Source organism: Mauremys mutica, chromosome 8, assembly GCF_020497125.1.
Source record: "Mauremys mutica isolate MM-2020 ecotype Southern chromosome 8, ASM2049712v1, whole genome shotgun sequence".
NCBI lineage: Eukaryota > Metazoa > Chordata > Testudines > Geoemydidae > Mauremys > Mauremys mutica.
The window spans coordinates 53,923,429-53,939,221 of NC_059079.1; the positions used below are offsets into that span (position 1 = coordinate 53,923,429).

General features: G+C 37.9%; 1 protein-coding gene across 4 annotated transcripts in view; it reads right to left on the reverse strand.

The window, feature by feature from the left end:
• Positions 1-443: 443 nt before the first annotated feature.
• SWT1 (SWT1 RNA endoribonuclease homolog) overlaps positions 444-15,793 on the reverse strand; it is a 106,086-nt gene continuing 90,736 nt past the window's right edge. For all 4 annotated transcript variants that reach the window (XM_045027093.1, XM_045027094.1, XM_045027095.1 and 1 more), the window contains 3 exons: positions 14,954-15,020; positions 12,522-12,586; positions 444-2,689 (listed from right to left, as the gene is read on the reverse strand). In XM_045027093.1, the coding sequence (XP_044883028.1) occupies positions 2,584-2,689; positions 12,522-12,586; positions 14,954-15,020 (238 nt within the window). In that variant the 3' untranslated portion in view covers positions 444-2,583. The remainder of the gene's footprint in view (positions 2,690-12,521; positions 12,587-14,953; positions 15,021-15,793) is intronic.

Genomic DNA, 15,793 nt, shown 5'->3' on the forward strand with positions numbered 1-15,793 from the left:
AGTGCAAGCTGACAAATATGCTAGAACATGAATTGTACTTAATTTGTTCCATAAGTGCTTGGTATTATGTTTTGATTCATTTTCTCTATTCATATGTAAAAATGTTGGCTGGGATGACTTGGTGTCTAATGTGTAGTGCTGCACATCTAACTTTCTTGGTGCCAAACTTAGCACTTAATGCTTGCTGCTGATGCAAACACATTAAAAGGTACCTTTCAGGAAATCCTTGCACCATAGGATTACTATCAAAGTTGTAGTTGTGGCTTTGTTCACAGGTCACTAAGAAGCTCTTTATTTAAAAGATAAATGATCCTGCAACGCAAATGGAAGTGAACCTGCCCACTAAAAGCAAAATTTTAGGATTTGCTAGAGCAGTGATACTCAGACCTCAGCAGCCAAATTAGCAATCAACAGTACCCAAAAGAGCCACAGTAGTGAGTTCATTGTTTCATTTACTATTTTTATTTATATATTTTTCTCACAGCAAAACAGACCAGGTTTTCTACAATTGGTTAATACTGAACTTAAAGTGGCTCATTTAGCACTATTCTAAAGCATAGCACTTTCAAATCTAAGTAACTGAAGTTTTTCTAACTACATTTTAAAGTTCTGATCTGTATAGCTAAAATTGGTCTAGGCTCAGGACCAATATTCTCACAGTGAGCACCACCAACTTTTGTCAGTCTTACACCTTTCCAACTCTGTACAGCAATGACAGGCCTTGCTACATTTCATCTTAACTACAGAACACTGGAATTAATTAAACTGGAATATTTGAGAGGTGGACCCAGAAGTCATAATGCCCACAAGCTGAATGTTGATTAGGCATTGTTAGCTCAGGACAGACATTAAGCCATATTAAATTAGTTTTATTAACTGGTCAGAAAATTACTAAGAGCTATCTAACTTTTAGTAGATCTGGAAAAAAGGCATATGTTTTACATATATACACACTGTGATGCATTCCTGACAAGTCACCAAGTTTTACTGCTGCCTTGAAGAATGAAGTTGTCAGAGTGTTTGAGGACAACAGCATTGACAGTATGTCATGAACAAGCTTTTTTTTTTTACCCCAAGCATATTAGGTACACATTAGAATACTCAGAATGGGGCAGCAAGGTATTTTTAAAAAACAATTTTTTCCGCAACTGAGAGCCTGTACTGTAGCAGCTTCTGAGACATTTGGAAATTCAGTACATAAAATGGTATAGAAGAACACGAACAAAAGAAATATTCCCCCCACCCCACCCCACCCCAGGTGTGGTAGAATTTGCTTGCCAAACTTTATCAAGACTTGAATAAAATCTCATCCTGCTCTTTTCTATAAGTGGTGAGTGGACACATTTGCATCTACATAGTAAAGATACAACTGTGCAAAATAGCACAATTTATTAAGGAATTAAACTTCAATTAGTTACACTTCCAATAAAGTTTTTACAGAGTCAAAATATATTAAAAAAATCAATGATACAAGTATCTCTGTACAAGCAAATAAGTAGTGTTAAAGGCCAGAAGTATTGTAAATAGCAGTAGACAAATTGAATAGCTGTGAACTCAGTTTCGGGAAACAAGTTAGTTACATTCCAACAGCAAAGTGTGCAACTTGAACAGCAGCAAGGGAAATCATTTGACAGTGCCCTGCAGTAGAAAAGTTCCTTTATATATAAAGGTAGGTTGAAAAGGTAGGTGTGTTTTGGTATTTTTTTTTTTTAAGATGACTTCTAGGTAAAAAACCATCCAAATTTCTACTGTAAGGGACAGGACAAATAGAATTACTAATCATGTATGGGTAAATAAAACCAGATAATTTAGAGGAAGCAATTTTTAGGCAGTTTTACTTGTTAGTAGCTGTTTAACTCATACACCTTATAAGAAACACTAGGGTCTCAGAACCTGCACCACCTTTGCTTAAGTTAAGGACAGGAAATTCTCAATACCACTCAGACAAGTACATACAGGAAAGGGTTAACTTGATCAGTGAACTGGAGGAGGGCAAGAGAACTTTTAAACTCTTTCTAAATTGGTGAAACCTATTTTTCAACTCTTCACCTGTCATCTTTTAGGCAGACCAAAAAGGTTGTCCTCTGGCTTGGATTTAAGATCTTTGAAAACAATAGCTTTTGTAGATTTTGTCTTGAACCTCTTAAGTTTTACACCACACTTTGTTTTCTTGCTTTTTGGTTGTGATAGAAGGGAGGTGTTTACAGGGTGGTCTTCTATACTATACAAAAAACACTGGCTATTTATTTTTTGCACTTTAATTTAAAAGTGGTCCAAACAGATGATGTATGTTAAGTATCCTAGTGGCAACATCTAGGATTGTGTTAATCTCGGGAAGACTAGATATAACGCAAATGCCAACAATGCTGCTGGTGGACTCCTGTTGCTAGCTGAATGGAAAAAAAAAATAATTCAGGAAGTAGATTAATTTACACTTTAAACAGCACTGAAAAAAACTGGACTAGATTGTGGTTGCTCTCCTGACAAAGTTCCCCATTTTATTTTTAAAAAACAAGTATAATTTAAGGCGGGGGAAGCTCCAGGGAGAACAGTGTAGATCAAAACCTGAAGTTGATTGTAGTATCATAACCAGCCCCTATTTTTGGCCTCCATATGGACAGATGCATTGCATTGTGTAATAGTGTATTCCAGCTGTGCCAGTTGGCAACATCCAACTGTTAATCTCTCTCTAGAAGGAAAAGAAAAGATGTATATTAAACCGTGTCAGCAGTCAATAACTTATAAAATGCCTACTTTGCATATTCAAAAATGTTTTAATTTTTAAATGTAACATGGTATTTTCAGAAAGGCTGTGCATCCAAACTTTCTGAACAGTGGGAGTGGAGGACACCTGACATAAGTGCCATCCTTTATCTACATATTGTCTTAGTCTTTCAAGTAGTAATATTAGTGAGTTTCAACTAAGCCAGCTATTCCCGTCCCCAGCTGCATGAACAAAAATTAGTATCAGCATATTTATGGAATTAACGTTTACCTAGACAGTCATGTACATGGAATAAAGTTGCCAAATATGCAATTGAAACTACAGATTTTATTTTAAAAGCTTTTTTCCACTGAAGCTGTTTTGAATGAAAACAATGTGTAAATTCCAAAGTCACCTTGTCCTTTAGAGTTTCTTTTCCCAATTTTTCCTAAGATTGCCTCATAACAGCCCCATTTCCACAAGGAATTTTAAATTAAGGGCTTAAGTATGTGAGCAATCTCAGACTTCTGTGAGACTACCTGTATGCATGAAGTTACGCACAGTACCTCCCTGAATTAGAGCCTATTTTCTGTTTTCCTACAGTAAACATCTCAGTTTTTATGGTAACCTCATCTGAGATAATTGGAAAGTTGATCATTGTATAGTCCAATGCTCAACTGCAGCAAAAGAGCATACAGTGGAATTTAGCTGCCTATCCACTAGAGCAGGGGTTCTAAAAACTTCATTGCACCATGTCATGACCCCAGGACGGGGGACTGAAGCCTGAGCCTGCCCAAGCCCCAGTGCCTTGGATGGGGGCCAAAATCTGATCCCCTCTGCTATTAGGGGCCAAAGCTGAAGCTCAAGGGCTTCATCCCGAGGCAGGGGGCCTGTAACCTGAGCCCCGTCATGCAGGGCTGAAGCCCCAGGCCTCAGCAAGTCTAAGCCCTGGGAACCCCATTCAAAGGGTTGCAACCCACTTTGGGGTCCCAACCCCCAGTTTGAGAACTGCACTAGAGCTACTGGAGCTAGAAGCCGTCCTGTGGCACTGATACTGCAGACAAATCTGTGACCTTATTTTGCCCTCTCCTTCAGTCTAGGAAATAAGAAGTGGAGTGTATTTTCTCAAATTAGGCATTTAACTTCCATGGGATTTGGTTAGTACAATCATTACATTTAGTTGTTTAGACGTGGCTTAATACTGCTCATTCAGAGCACAGGTACTGTATGACTTACACTGTGTTTCTGAACAGGAATCCTGAGGACCGATTGTTCTAGTGTTAATAAATTTTGAACAGTCATTGGTTTTGTTTCACTTTTGTTATTTTGTTTAATTGTTGCTCATGGAGATTAAAGAGGACCCTGTTATACCTCCTTAACATTACACAAGCAATACATACAATGGGGCAGATAGTCAACTGGTGTAAATTGTAGAAGTTCCATTGACTCCAGTGAAGCTCTGTCAGTTTACAGCAGTTGAGGATCTGTTCCAATGGGCATCATTAAACCCTAACCATTATCCGGGTAACTGCAGTAATCAGAGTAACTTCTATTTTAAACAAACACACTGAGTATGCAGAGTGGCAACTGCTGAGTTTTAATTTAAACTAGTATCCATTGCCGATTCACACAAGCCTTTCAAACTGAGTAGACCCCACTTCTCTGAGAAAGGTAAGCAATTTTTAGAGAGAATAAATAAATAAAGCCACCTTCCAAATTGCCTAATTTCCAATTATTTTTTTTTAAAGAGTCTGAATACATATTTGGTGTGGTTGTAAAAAAAGTTTGTTTTTACTGAGTTAGCCTCTGCCCCTCCACTCCCAGGGTTTCACAAAACCACAGAGATGCTCTTTTAAACTTTACCAGTTGAACAGCTAAACCTTTCCTAAGGCAGCTAACTTGCTAGATCTGACATCTGTATGTCTTAAGTTTTCTTTCTAACTTGATCTTGTGTTGGGGCTACTAAGTGGTAGAAATTCTATTTTTAGCTTCAAGTCACCATTACAGCTGGCAAATACGGAAACAAAAACCCTATAGTTTATTCAAAATGTACTTTGCTGCACTATTGAAGAAAATTAAGACTCAAAGCAAATTAAAATATTAATCTTAACACATTTAACAGCAGGAATATCCACAGAAATAGCTAATAGTAACAAGCTATTACTAATCTCACAGATTTCAAATTCATGCTAGTGAGAACATGCCCGGTGCAAAGGATGCTAAGATACTCAGCCAATTGGGGAACAGGAGCACATTATAGGTCCTTTGTGTCCAGTCAAAATAGCTTATATACTGGTAAACTGCCACAACTGAGTTACAGAAGTTATTGTTTGAAGTAGTAACTCAGCAAATAATTTTGAACAGTTTGTAACTTTTCTCAGCAGAATATGTGAACAAAAATATTTCTTGAATAGCATTCCTTATGAATTACTTGATACATTCTAATTGGGAATGTCAATGCTCAGACAACTCATGGAACCAATTTTTGCAAGTCTAATCTAGGTTTTGTCTTAAAATGCGTATAGGCAGAGGAAGTTATAATTACCTAGATGGCAGATGCATAATTTAAAGACTAGGCTACAAAGAGAACTAGAGATTGATTACTCTAAATCTTCTAAAATATGAGGACCACATCTAAATTATATATAAATATCCCTGTGGTAACCACCCTGCCACACAGCAATCAATTGCCACCCCTACCTTCAAATAAGTCTCAGTCACTCTGGCTGTTGTCCATGAAGCTATTTTGACTTATTACCCTGGCTTTGCCATAGTGTTGAAAAAAAATATCTAAGTAATAATAGGTTGACAAAATTTACAAGAGGAATTTTATCATGATGTTTGCTGCAGTTAGCACTGAGTCTCATATCTACATCCATTACAATCATGTGGAGCATTAAAAACCTAACACCAATTGGCATTACAGTCCCAATACCACTGTCTACCCAGGCAACACTTGCTAGGAATTTAGTGTGCATTATGTCCAAGTAAGGATTTCAGCAGTATGTCCTTGATAATGCCAAGGGGTTCTAACGCACAGATAATGTAATACCTTTGAAAAGCAGAGCGGAAAGAGTCTGGCAAAAAAGTCAAACTTTCACAAGATCCACAAGTAATGCTGAGATGGTCCAAAACTATTGCTAGTCCTACCATTCAGTCAAGACACCATCTGTATTTGAACAGTTAGGGTTTTATATCAACAGTTTGCTCAGCTATTGAGGCTTTTTCTAGCTACAGAAATACATTCTTTTCATCTCTTTGTGTATTGATATTTCACAGCTATTTAAATAGTGGTCATTTAGTGTCATGCCAGAAGTGGCTCCACTGCTGTCAGTGGATGAAGTTCTCACTGGTTTATAAACGGAGCAATCAATTTGGTAATAATGGCAGTATATACATTTCAAATAGCCTTTGGAGACAGTCTGTTTAATACTTATATATCTGGACTAAGTCAATGCAGTACTTGAATAACGAAATATCCTGAGCATCTATTACTTTGTCATAAGAGAATCTTGGGGGTGGTGGTTGTTTTTGCCCACCCCCCCACTTTTTTTTTTTTTTTTTTTAAAAGAATGCATTTTATTTCACTTTACTATGCAAAGGAAGCTATGATAAGGTACCTTTAACACACACATTTATTGCATAAGTAATTGTTACAAGCTGTCTGCGCCTAGCCAGAGGTCTGGACATGGCCAAAACTATGGAATTCCACAGCCAACATCAGATTGATTACATAGAATCACTGTAAGCCTGGATATCACTACCCTGAAAGATTCTTGCTAATGGCCCCAATTACTAGCCATAAAATAAACAAATAAAAATACTATCTATAAAACAGAAACAGTAAGAGTCATGCAACAATTAACCAAGTACAAAGGGTAAAAGCATGGTTTGGTAGAAAAAGTTAACGATAATGACATCTATGGGGTCCATATTTATATTTTGTTAATGACTCCATGTCCAGGACAAAGAATCACATGAGTAGGTCAACTGATTTAATTGGGACTACCTGCGTGAGTATGGATTTAAGTGATTATGGGTTTTACATTCAAGTGCCCAAATCAGTCAAAACAAGATTGTTCTAATTGCTTTTCAAATCCCCAGTATAGTTTTCCAGTGCTGGAGAATACATTTCTACCTCATACCATATAGTTACAATAAAGATTCCAGAAGCAGAATTTGGCTGCTATCTGCATTATCCAAGATAATAAATCTCAATTTTATCAGCAGATAAGACAGAAGAGCAGTAGTAAAAGTTTTGTTTTGTAAACAGTCACTTTCACAATCATTCCCACGCACTTCTATAATACCCAATACATAATCACTGCACATTAAAGGCTCGGTAGCAGAAATATACCTTTTTCCATTTTACATCTACACCTGACCATTGTGTAAATGCCATGTGTGTGTGTGGGGGGGGGAGAGATACAGTGTATGTACTCAGCATGATGCTGTAAGTGCAGACAGCCCTATAGACATTTTCCTCAACTTATCTAGCCAATAACAACATACTAATGATATGGGGCAGGTCTATTTACAAAGTTAACTAGTGAACAATACCAATACAAAATTATGAACTTCGAAAGCAATTAGAATGATTTTGACAATACAGTCTAATGAGATATTCCTTAGAAACAAGCTCAGGAAGATATCTGCAGCTCAAAACATAAATTAAAATCCTGCCTAAGATATTGTAGTGCCAATTGATTAGCAGCTAGACAAGATGAACATGAAAGGCAAGATTTAACATCCAGGCTCGCTCTCTTACACTAACAAAGAAGTAGTGCAAGAGGATATCAGTTCCGTCTGGGACTATTGATTTATAGTAGTTATATCCAATTCTCAGTGGGCCAACAGAGATTGTTTCTACATCTCCTTATTGCAAGAGGGAGCCTGATAGCATTAGCATTTTTATAGCATGTTGTTTTGTCATCACAGCTCAGAACATGGCTGCTGCTGTCAGGAAGCTCAAATACATCCCTTTTCTACTTGTGAAAAAAGGGGATAGGACAAAGGAGATGCACAGAAGATACTGAAAATAGGCTCTGAGTGTACCAGTTAAAGATACCCATTCCTGACTCAGAAGCGTCTTTGCCTCTCCTGTCATGCATGAGTTTGTAAATAATATTGCCAGTGGCTCCACAATTTCTTCAGCTAATTCCTTCCATAACCTCAGGTGAACAGCATCTGGCCCCATTCAAATTGATCAGAAAATCTCTGAGGTGTTCTTTACTTATCCCTATCTGCATCCCTTCCTCTTTATTGTCTATGGTAACTTCTCACAAAAAAACAACAACATGTGACCGGACAACTAGCGAAGACTGAAGCAAAATAGGCATTGAGCAGCTCCGCCTTCCTGTCATCCTCAGTTACCAACTCACCTTCTCCATTGAGCAATGGACCCAGACCATCCTTGATCTTTCTTTTTTGGCTGACATATTTGAAGAACTGCTTCTTGTTGTCTCTAACATTTGTTGCCAGCTGTAACTTATTCTTTATCTTGGCTTTCCTGATTTTGTCGCATCACACGCATGCTATTTCCATGTATTTCCAGTCTCCTTTATCCTCATATCCCAGCCTCTAACCCAGACAGCAAGGAGTGGAAGATGAGAAGAGGAAATATGCAGACAAGAGCCCTTGACAAGAAAAGCCCTGAAGCAGTTTCTCCGATTAATATCCCAAGTTTCAGAGAAGCTCTGATCAAACAAATCATGACGTGTTCAATAAGACTGGAACTCCAACAAGCAAACTTCAGAAGGTCACCAGGAGGTTGGTGGTAGTGGGGCAGGGAGTCATGAATGGGATATAAAGGCAGAGGTGGGCTGTAGAGCTACGTGAGGAGGGGAAGCTGCCAGTCATCCTGTGCAGGTGCAGCACAATCTAAAGTAGCTGATGGATCTGAGTAGTCCTGCTGGCTTTTGCAGCTGTAAGTAAGACAACTGTTCTTGTAACTCATCATAACCTCTTTCTCATTTAAACTGTGGGACAGTTTAATTTTGTCCTATTTACTGTTTAGAAAAAAAAAAACTTGGCTTTCCTGATTTTGTCGCATCACACGCATGCTATTTCCATGTATACTTCCTTTGTAACATGCCCCTCTTTCCATTTCCTTGTATGTATCCCTTTTGGTTTTTCGATAGCTAAAAAGCAACTTGCGCAGCCTCATTGGCCTCCTGGGGCTATTCTTATCTTTCCTCGGTGTCAGAATAGCTTGCTGTTGAGCCTCTAATATTCCATCTTAAGAACTGCCAGCCCCATTGTCATGGTCAAGCCTATACTCCCCAAGCTAACATTCTCTTAGGTCTGGTCTACACTGGGGGGGGGGGGGGGTCGAACTAAGGTACGCGACTAAGGAAGTCGAACTCACCGCGTCGACCCGCGCGGTAAGTATGGACCTACCCTTAGTCTAGACAGGGCCAAAGACTCATGGACCGAATAATTTTAATGTAATAATAATTCTTCCTCCCTCCTTGGGTTTTACGCCAAATTGTCAATTAGTCAATCCATATAACCCCCCTCACAAAAACAGTATCTCCTCTCAACACTGAAAACTCTAACAAGATATCCTAAATTAACCCCCAATACAATACCATACCCTTCTCCAAATATTAGCTACCACCACAACTACATAATACTACCCTCTCTACCACACTCACTTGCAATCCAACAATGCTATTGCCCTCAATGTACATGTTCCAGAACTGAAAAATGGAAAAGGGCAGGAAGAGGTGGAGCTTTCAGACAAATTCCCTGACAAGCTGCGCTCTTCTACTGAGACAGCTTCTCTGTGTGATAAACTTTCCACACTTCACCAGACAGGGAGCTCTACTATGATTAACTATGGATGGTTTATCAGGTCCTGACTCCACCAGCCAGCTTTACTTGGTCAGAGAGACAAGAAACTGTACTGGGAGAGAGGCTGATCAGACAGCAGGGAGCACTGCTTCTCAGCCCTTGGCCTTCCTGCTTTCTCCAGCCCTCTGACCTTGACTCATTCAATGATGGTCAAGGGGAATTTGTTAGAAAAGCTGCCCAAATAGTAGAACTAGGTATATACCCCTCCCTTTCCCACCCAGTCTCCTTTATCCTCATATCCCAGCCTCTAACCCAGACAGCAAGGAGTGGAAGATGAGAAGAGGAAATATGCAGACAAGAGCCCTTGACAAGAAAAGCCCTGAAGCAGTTTCTCCGATTAATATCCCAAGTTTCAGAGAAGCTCTGATCAAACAAATCATGACGTGTTCAATAAGACTGGAACTCCAACAAGCAAACTTCAGAAGGTCACCAGGAGGTTGGTGGTAGTGGGGCAGGGAGTCATGAATGAGATATAAAGGCAGAGGTGGGCTGTAGAGCTACGTGAGGAGGGGAAGCTGCCAGTCATCCTGTGCAGGTGCAGCACAATCTAAAGTAGCTGATGGATCTGAGTAGTCCTGCTGGCTTTTGCAGCTGTAAGTAAGACAACTGTTCTTGTAACTCATCATAACCTCTTTCTCATTTAAACTGTGGGACAGTTTAATTTTGTCCTATTTACTGTTTAGAAAAAAAAACCTGTCCTTTTTACTGTAGGGTAGGGACATGTCACATGCACACCTAGCAGAATGGGGTCTCAATCCCTGATTATCACCTCTAGGTGCTCCCACAATAAGGATACTACAACATATGAGATACTACAGTAGTGAGAGATGGAAATATGTGGCTGTTTAGTTACAGGGAGTCCCTCTCTCCTCCGTCAAAATGGTTAAACACTTCAGGAACAAAATTTCAAAATGGAACCATTTTAAAATGTTGTTTTCTCTTCAAAAATTGACAAATATTTGTCACAAAAATCATAGAAAGTTCAATTACCTTCTGGAGGTGTTAATCTGTAGACTAAATTAATCTAAGACAAAGATTTTTAATCCCACTTCAACTACAAGTCTCAATACCTTGGCTATTCAGTCTCTACCAACATCCACATAATCCACCTGCCTTAAAAATAAAGGATTCTTTTTCCTCTCCTTTGGGTTATTGTGCTTCCATTTTTATAAAGAGGGCTTTCAGACCAGCATTTATTATTTTTATTTCATTGGACAGGATCATGTTTTATTTAATTTCTGTACTACAAAATAACTTCACTGCTATAATAAAAGAGGAAGCGCAATTAAGGATAGAAGTTGGAAACATTACCTGTAACTTGAATTTGTAGATGCAAGATCTACTATCTAACTGGTTTGCTTGAAAGGTTCCCAAATGAGGCTACTTGTATGCAACATAAGCATCACCAAGGGGCAATGTGAACACATGTAGCTCATTATAGAAAACAAAGTTCTGATACAGAGCAGCCTGCTCGACAAGCTTCTCAATGGTTTACCCTAATCAAATAGCTGTGACCTAGTGTCAAGAAGCCAGAACTAGCAGAATTCCAGAAAGGGTCCATTTAATTTTTGGGATCCTCCAGAAAATGAAGAATTTTGGAGCTTGTTGAGGCAAGTTTTAAATACTGAGAAATTCCTCAGGTTATAATTATCTTCACACTGTACTAACACAGTACAGGAGGCTGTACTGTGGATTTTATTCCAAAGTTAGTTATTTAATTGCCTACAATCGGCTCCATAATTACTGCTGAAAACTGCATAAGTAGTTGGTGCCACCAAAAGCCAATGGATCATCCAAAATATTCCATCTCTATTGAACTCCAAGTTGAACCCCTCCCCAACACTGCAAAATATTTTCTCTAACACTAGAGTCAGCTTGTTGATAGGACAGTCATAAAAATTTAGTACATCCTGAATCACTAATCACCATACACATATATACAGACTAAGGGTTTGGAAAGATTTTAGCTGAGCAGGACAATGTATTGCAAACATGTTATGCATTTTTGGTGGAAGCCATCTTATTTTTTATTACTCTTAATTGCCTCTAGTTCCAGTTTATAATGGAAGCATCCAAGAAATCCCTATCAGCCTTTTACAACCTTAAAAGTTGGAATGTATTTTCAATTATGGTATTTAAAATAAAATCAAAAGCTCTGCATCACAAGCCTTTTAATTAATATTTTTGTAGGGAAAAAAAGTGATTGTTTTAGTTTGAGCCACCAAATAGTAGTAGTTACCCTTTTCTGACAGCTTTGATAACCCCCCCCCCCACACACACACACACAATAGCTAAACTGTAGGCAAAGCTTTAGACACCAGTGACCTTTATCCCCAAATGTTTGTACAATTCAACCTCTTTTTTCAATTTAATTTTAAAAACAAAACAAACAAAAAAGCTTCTATATTAAGTGTGTTTACTTCTAAGAACCTACTTCTTTGGATTGAGTTTATTCCAGACTTAGGGCTTGTCTACATGTGCATTAGTCTGTGTTAAAATATGTGAAATTCTAGAGTGCATGACATGTTAGTGCACAAACTGGCCTATATGGATCCTGATGGCACACTCAAAGTCACTTGGTGTACTGTAGTGTCCAAGTTTCCAGGGCCTACATTAATATGCACTAGGAGACATTTAGAGTGTGCCAGTGGTGTCCATACAGGCCAGTTACTGCCTGACACACTAGCACAAACTGGAATATACACCCCCTCTAGTGCAGACTAATGCACCATGTAGACAAACCCTTAAGAAAACTCAAACACAGTGGATCGAAAACAGTAAGTTGGAAGCAAATAACAGACCAGCTCCCTCAATAAATCTTAAGAACTACTTTGTATAGTAAGGTAATAATGGAGATTTTTCTAAGAGAAAATAACCAAGTACTATAAAGTAAAGCTTAACAAAATATAGTGCTACAACTGTTTCAGGAAATCCAGTAGATGTAATCAATAACTGGACTTACCTATACACTTCCTGTGAAACACACTCATAGAGTTCCTCAGCCGTAAATTTTATGCTGGCATTTATCTAAGATGAAAGAAAGAGTTACTTAGGATCACATACTTATGAAAATCACATGGCTGACATAACACACATTGGACCTAATGTACACACTTAACTGGAAGGATCTCAAGTCTAGACAATGGGAGAAGAACTGAAGCCAGACTATATAGTACGGACCAAGTATTCCCTATTCAGAATGATAGGGCAAAACAATCTAGAGCTAACAGTGCAAGTATCAGCTTGGTTTTCTTTAATAGCATTTTTATAGCAGCTTCCAGATAACTCGAGTACAGAAAGAACCATCCCCACAATTCCACAGCAAAAGATTTATAGAATTTGGAGCTCTGACATTCATAAACAAATATACTAAGCATATACAATGGACATGAAAATAATGCATCTTGTAACAAAAATGCTGTATATTTTTGAATGCCCATACTGATATAGAGCCATTAGTCCTTTATTTCAAGTTCAAGTGTCCTATAGTCTCCTTGAGCTGTTATCAACAGAACAATATTTTCTATTTTACAGGTTTAGCAGGATAGGAGAGACACTGTTGTCTGCTTTGTAACAGGATTTTTAAGGATGTTGAAGTGGCTCCTAGAGGCAGATTTTTTTTTTTAAATAAAATAAAAATGACCAATATAAATACAGTTCTGAATTTCAGGTTTCATATAAATATTCCAAACACTGCAATGCCACATACTTGTTTTTCTGTTTGGGTCCTTAGGTTGCTGTTTTGGGTCCACACTTTTAAAGGGGAAAAAAATTCAAATAATGGGTAGGAGCGACCTAGCTACAATAGGGACAGTTGATGTTTAGGGGTCATCTTTCTGTAACTGCTGACCCATGTGGTTGTGGTGAGGGTTATTATTTATATTCTAGTAGGTCTTAGAGGTTCCAAGCAAGACTGGAGCCCAATTGTGCTAAGAACTGTACAAAACATACAGACAGGGCAGTAGCCCTGAAGAGCTTATAAATGTACCTATAGCATCACTCATTGTATAACCCTGGAAAACTAGCTGCAAAACAGCCAATGTACATTGATTCCTTAAACTTAGTTGCCAATTGGATGCTGTTATGACAAGTTTAGTCTTTAAAAATAACTCATTTTATCCTGAATGTTGGCTCTATTAGAATGAGCAACACAACCAAAATTAAGATAACTGGTGATTCCAATGCTAGAATTGAATGTCATCCCTAGAGTTAAGTTTTTCAAAGTAACTAAGTAATTTAATTATAAATCTTATATAAATTATTTGTACTCTGTGTGAAAATATATTTCTAAGTTTTGATATTTCCACGTGTGATGTACTCAATTTCAAAATAAGGAGTTAAAAGTTATCTAAAAATCAAACAAACAATGTAGAAGTTAGGAACCTAGACAACAACAAAGAAGTAACCCATGCAATACGTTACCAGGAAAGTGACTGAAATGAAGAACATAGGAGTGGACTATAATTTTATTAATGGGGAAAACGAACACACACCTTGAGCCTCACTCAAGGTCACACAGCCCATTTCTATGGAAGAGTCAGGAATAGAACCCAGATCTCCCAATTCTGCATCCTCAGCTGTAGTCACAACATCCTTTCCTATTTTATAGGAATTGTCAATTTGTTTCTGAAATATTTTATTCCTTGCATAGATATTCACATATATTCTAAGAAGATATAGTTTGATTTCATGGTGTGTTGTGTTAATGCTGTTTTTAGGAATACTGTCATTTATGTTAACAAGTGCCAGCAAGCCATCACTCATGTGGAAGTGGCTATCAGCACAGGTACTCACTTTCAAACACATTTTATCTAAAGTCCTATAAAAACAACTGGTGATCTCAGATTACCTTAATTTCTCTAAATTGAAGGCCCCAGGCCTCATATGACTGCCTAATGGATTAAGTTAATATTATTTTTGTAAATTATTAGACTGGTGATGACTGTTAATTTTAAAGACTTCCCTGTAATGAGTTTATAATAAACCAGTGTCCTAGATTTAAAGGCTGCAGCTTAAACATGGTACCTGAATGGTTGGAGTTCCATTAGAAAGTCCAATGACCTCTGATCAAAAGAAACAAGTTCATATTTTTCCCCCGTAGACTTTATGACCAATAATGGCCAAGAGTACCAAATTTCACAATTCTAGCTCAATTGGAACACGAATGGTAGCTCTACCAGTTAGGCTACTCACTACATTTGCCTGTAGTATGCCATTTGGGGATTTTTAAGAGCATGTTAGACAAACACCTGTCAGGGATGGTCTAGATAATACTTAGTCTTGTCTTGAGTGCAGGGGGCTGGACTAGATGACCTCTCAAGGTCCCTTCTAGTTCTATGATTCGTCTTTATTATACATTTCCATTAAAGATTTTCAAAGAGATAAATTTCTTACCTCATTACTGATTAGGAAGTTATAAAGCGTCCAAATGTCTTGAAAACTACTGTTGGGGGTCAAAACTCTAAAAAGAAAAAGAAAAAAAAAGGTTTAAAAGATGGTTTATAGAAGAGCAAAAATACCCTGGAATGATATACATCTAAATTAGTAAGATACAGAAAAGCCGCACTGTGTAAAAATTCTAATTAGTTCCAGAACAAAACAAAAAAGAACACTCACAATCACTTCTGATTGCTGATATTTTTCCCCCAATTAAAAGAACAAAAGGAGTTTATTCTCTTAGTGGGAAAGTTCTATAGAAGGTTTTTCCCAATTAAAAATTCTAATGCAGTTTTCACATCAGCCAGTTCACTACATAGAAAGGGGGGGGGGGAACCAGCATATAACTAAAAGCCTTTTGTTTCTCACTAGCAAAGCCTCTCTTGTGTCAAGAGAGGGCAATAGAAAATTGACATACAATGCAAAAAACTTTCCCACACTTCAAAAAACAAAAACAAAAAAAAAGGGAAGGACTAAGTACAGATTGAATTTTTCTTGCATACTTCCCATTTATGGATGCAGAATTGGGTATTTTAGTTTAGGGGGTTGGGGGTGGAGAGAAGAGGAGAAATGGGATTGGTGAACAGACTGACATGCCAAGTCATTGATTCTTTTATTCATCTACAGAACACATACAGTACTGTCAACAGCACTTCAAGTTTCCCCATAGTGCCTACTCATGTATTTTACACCACGAACAGAGATACCACCTGTGGGAGCAAGATGGTAGTTCAATCTATCCATACCCATTCAGTCCTTGGCCCTTCTCCTGAGATTGCCAACAAAGGTACTTTATCA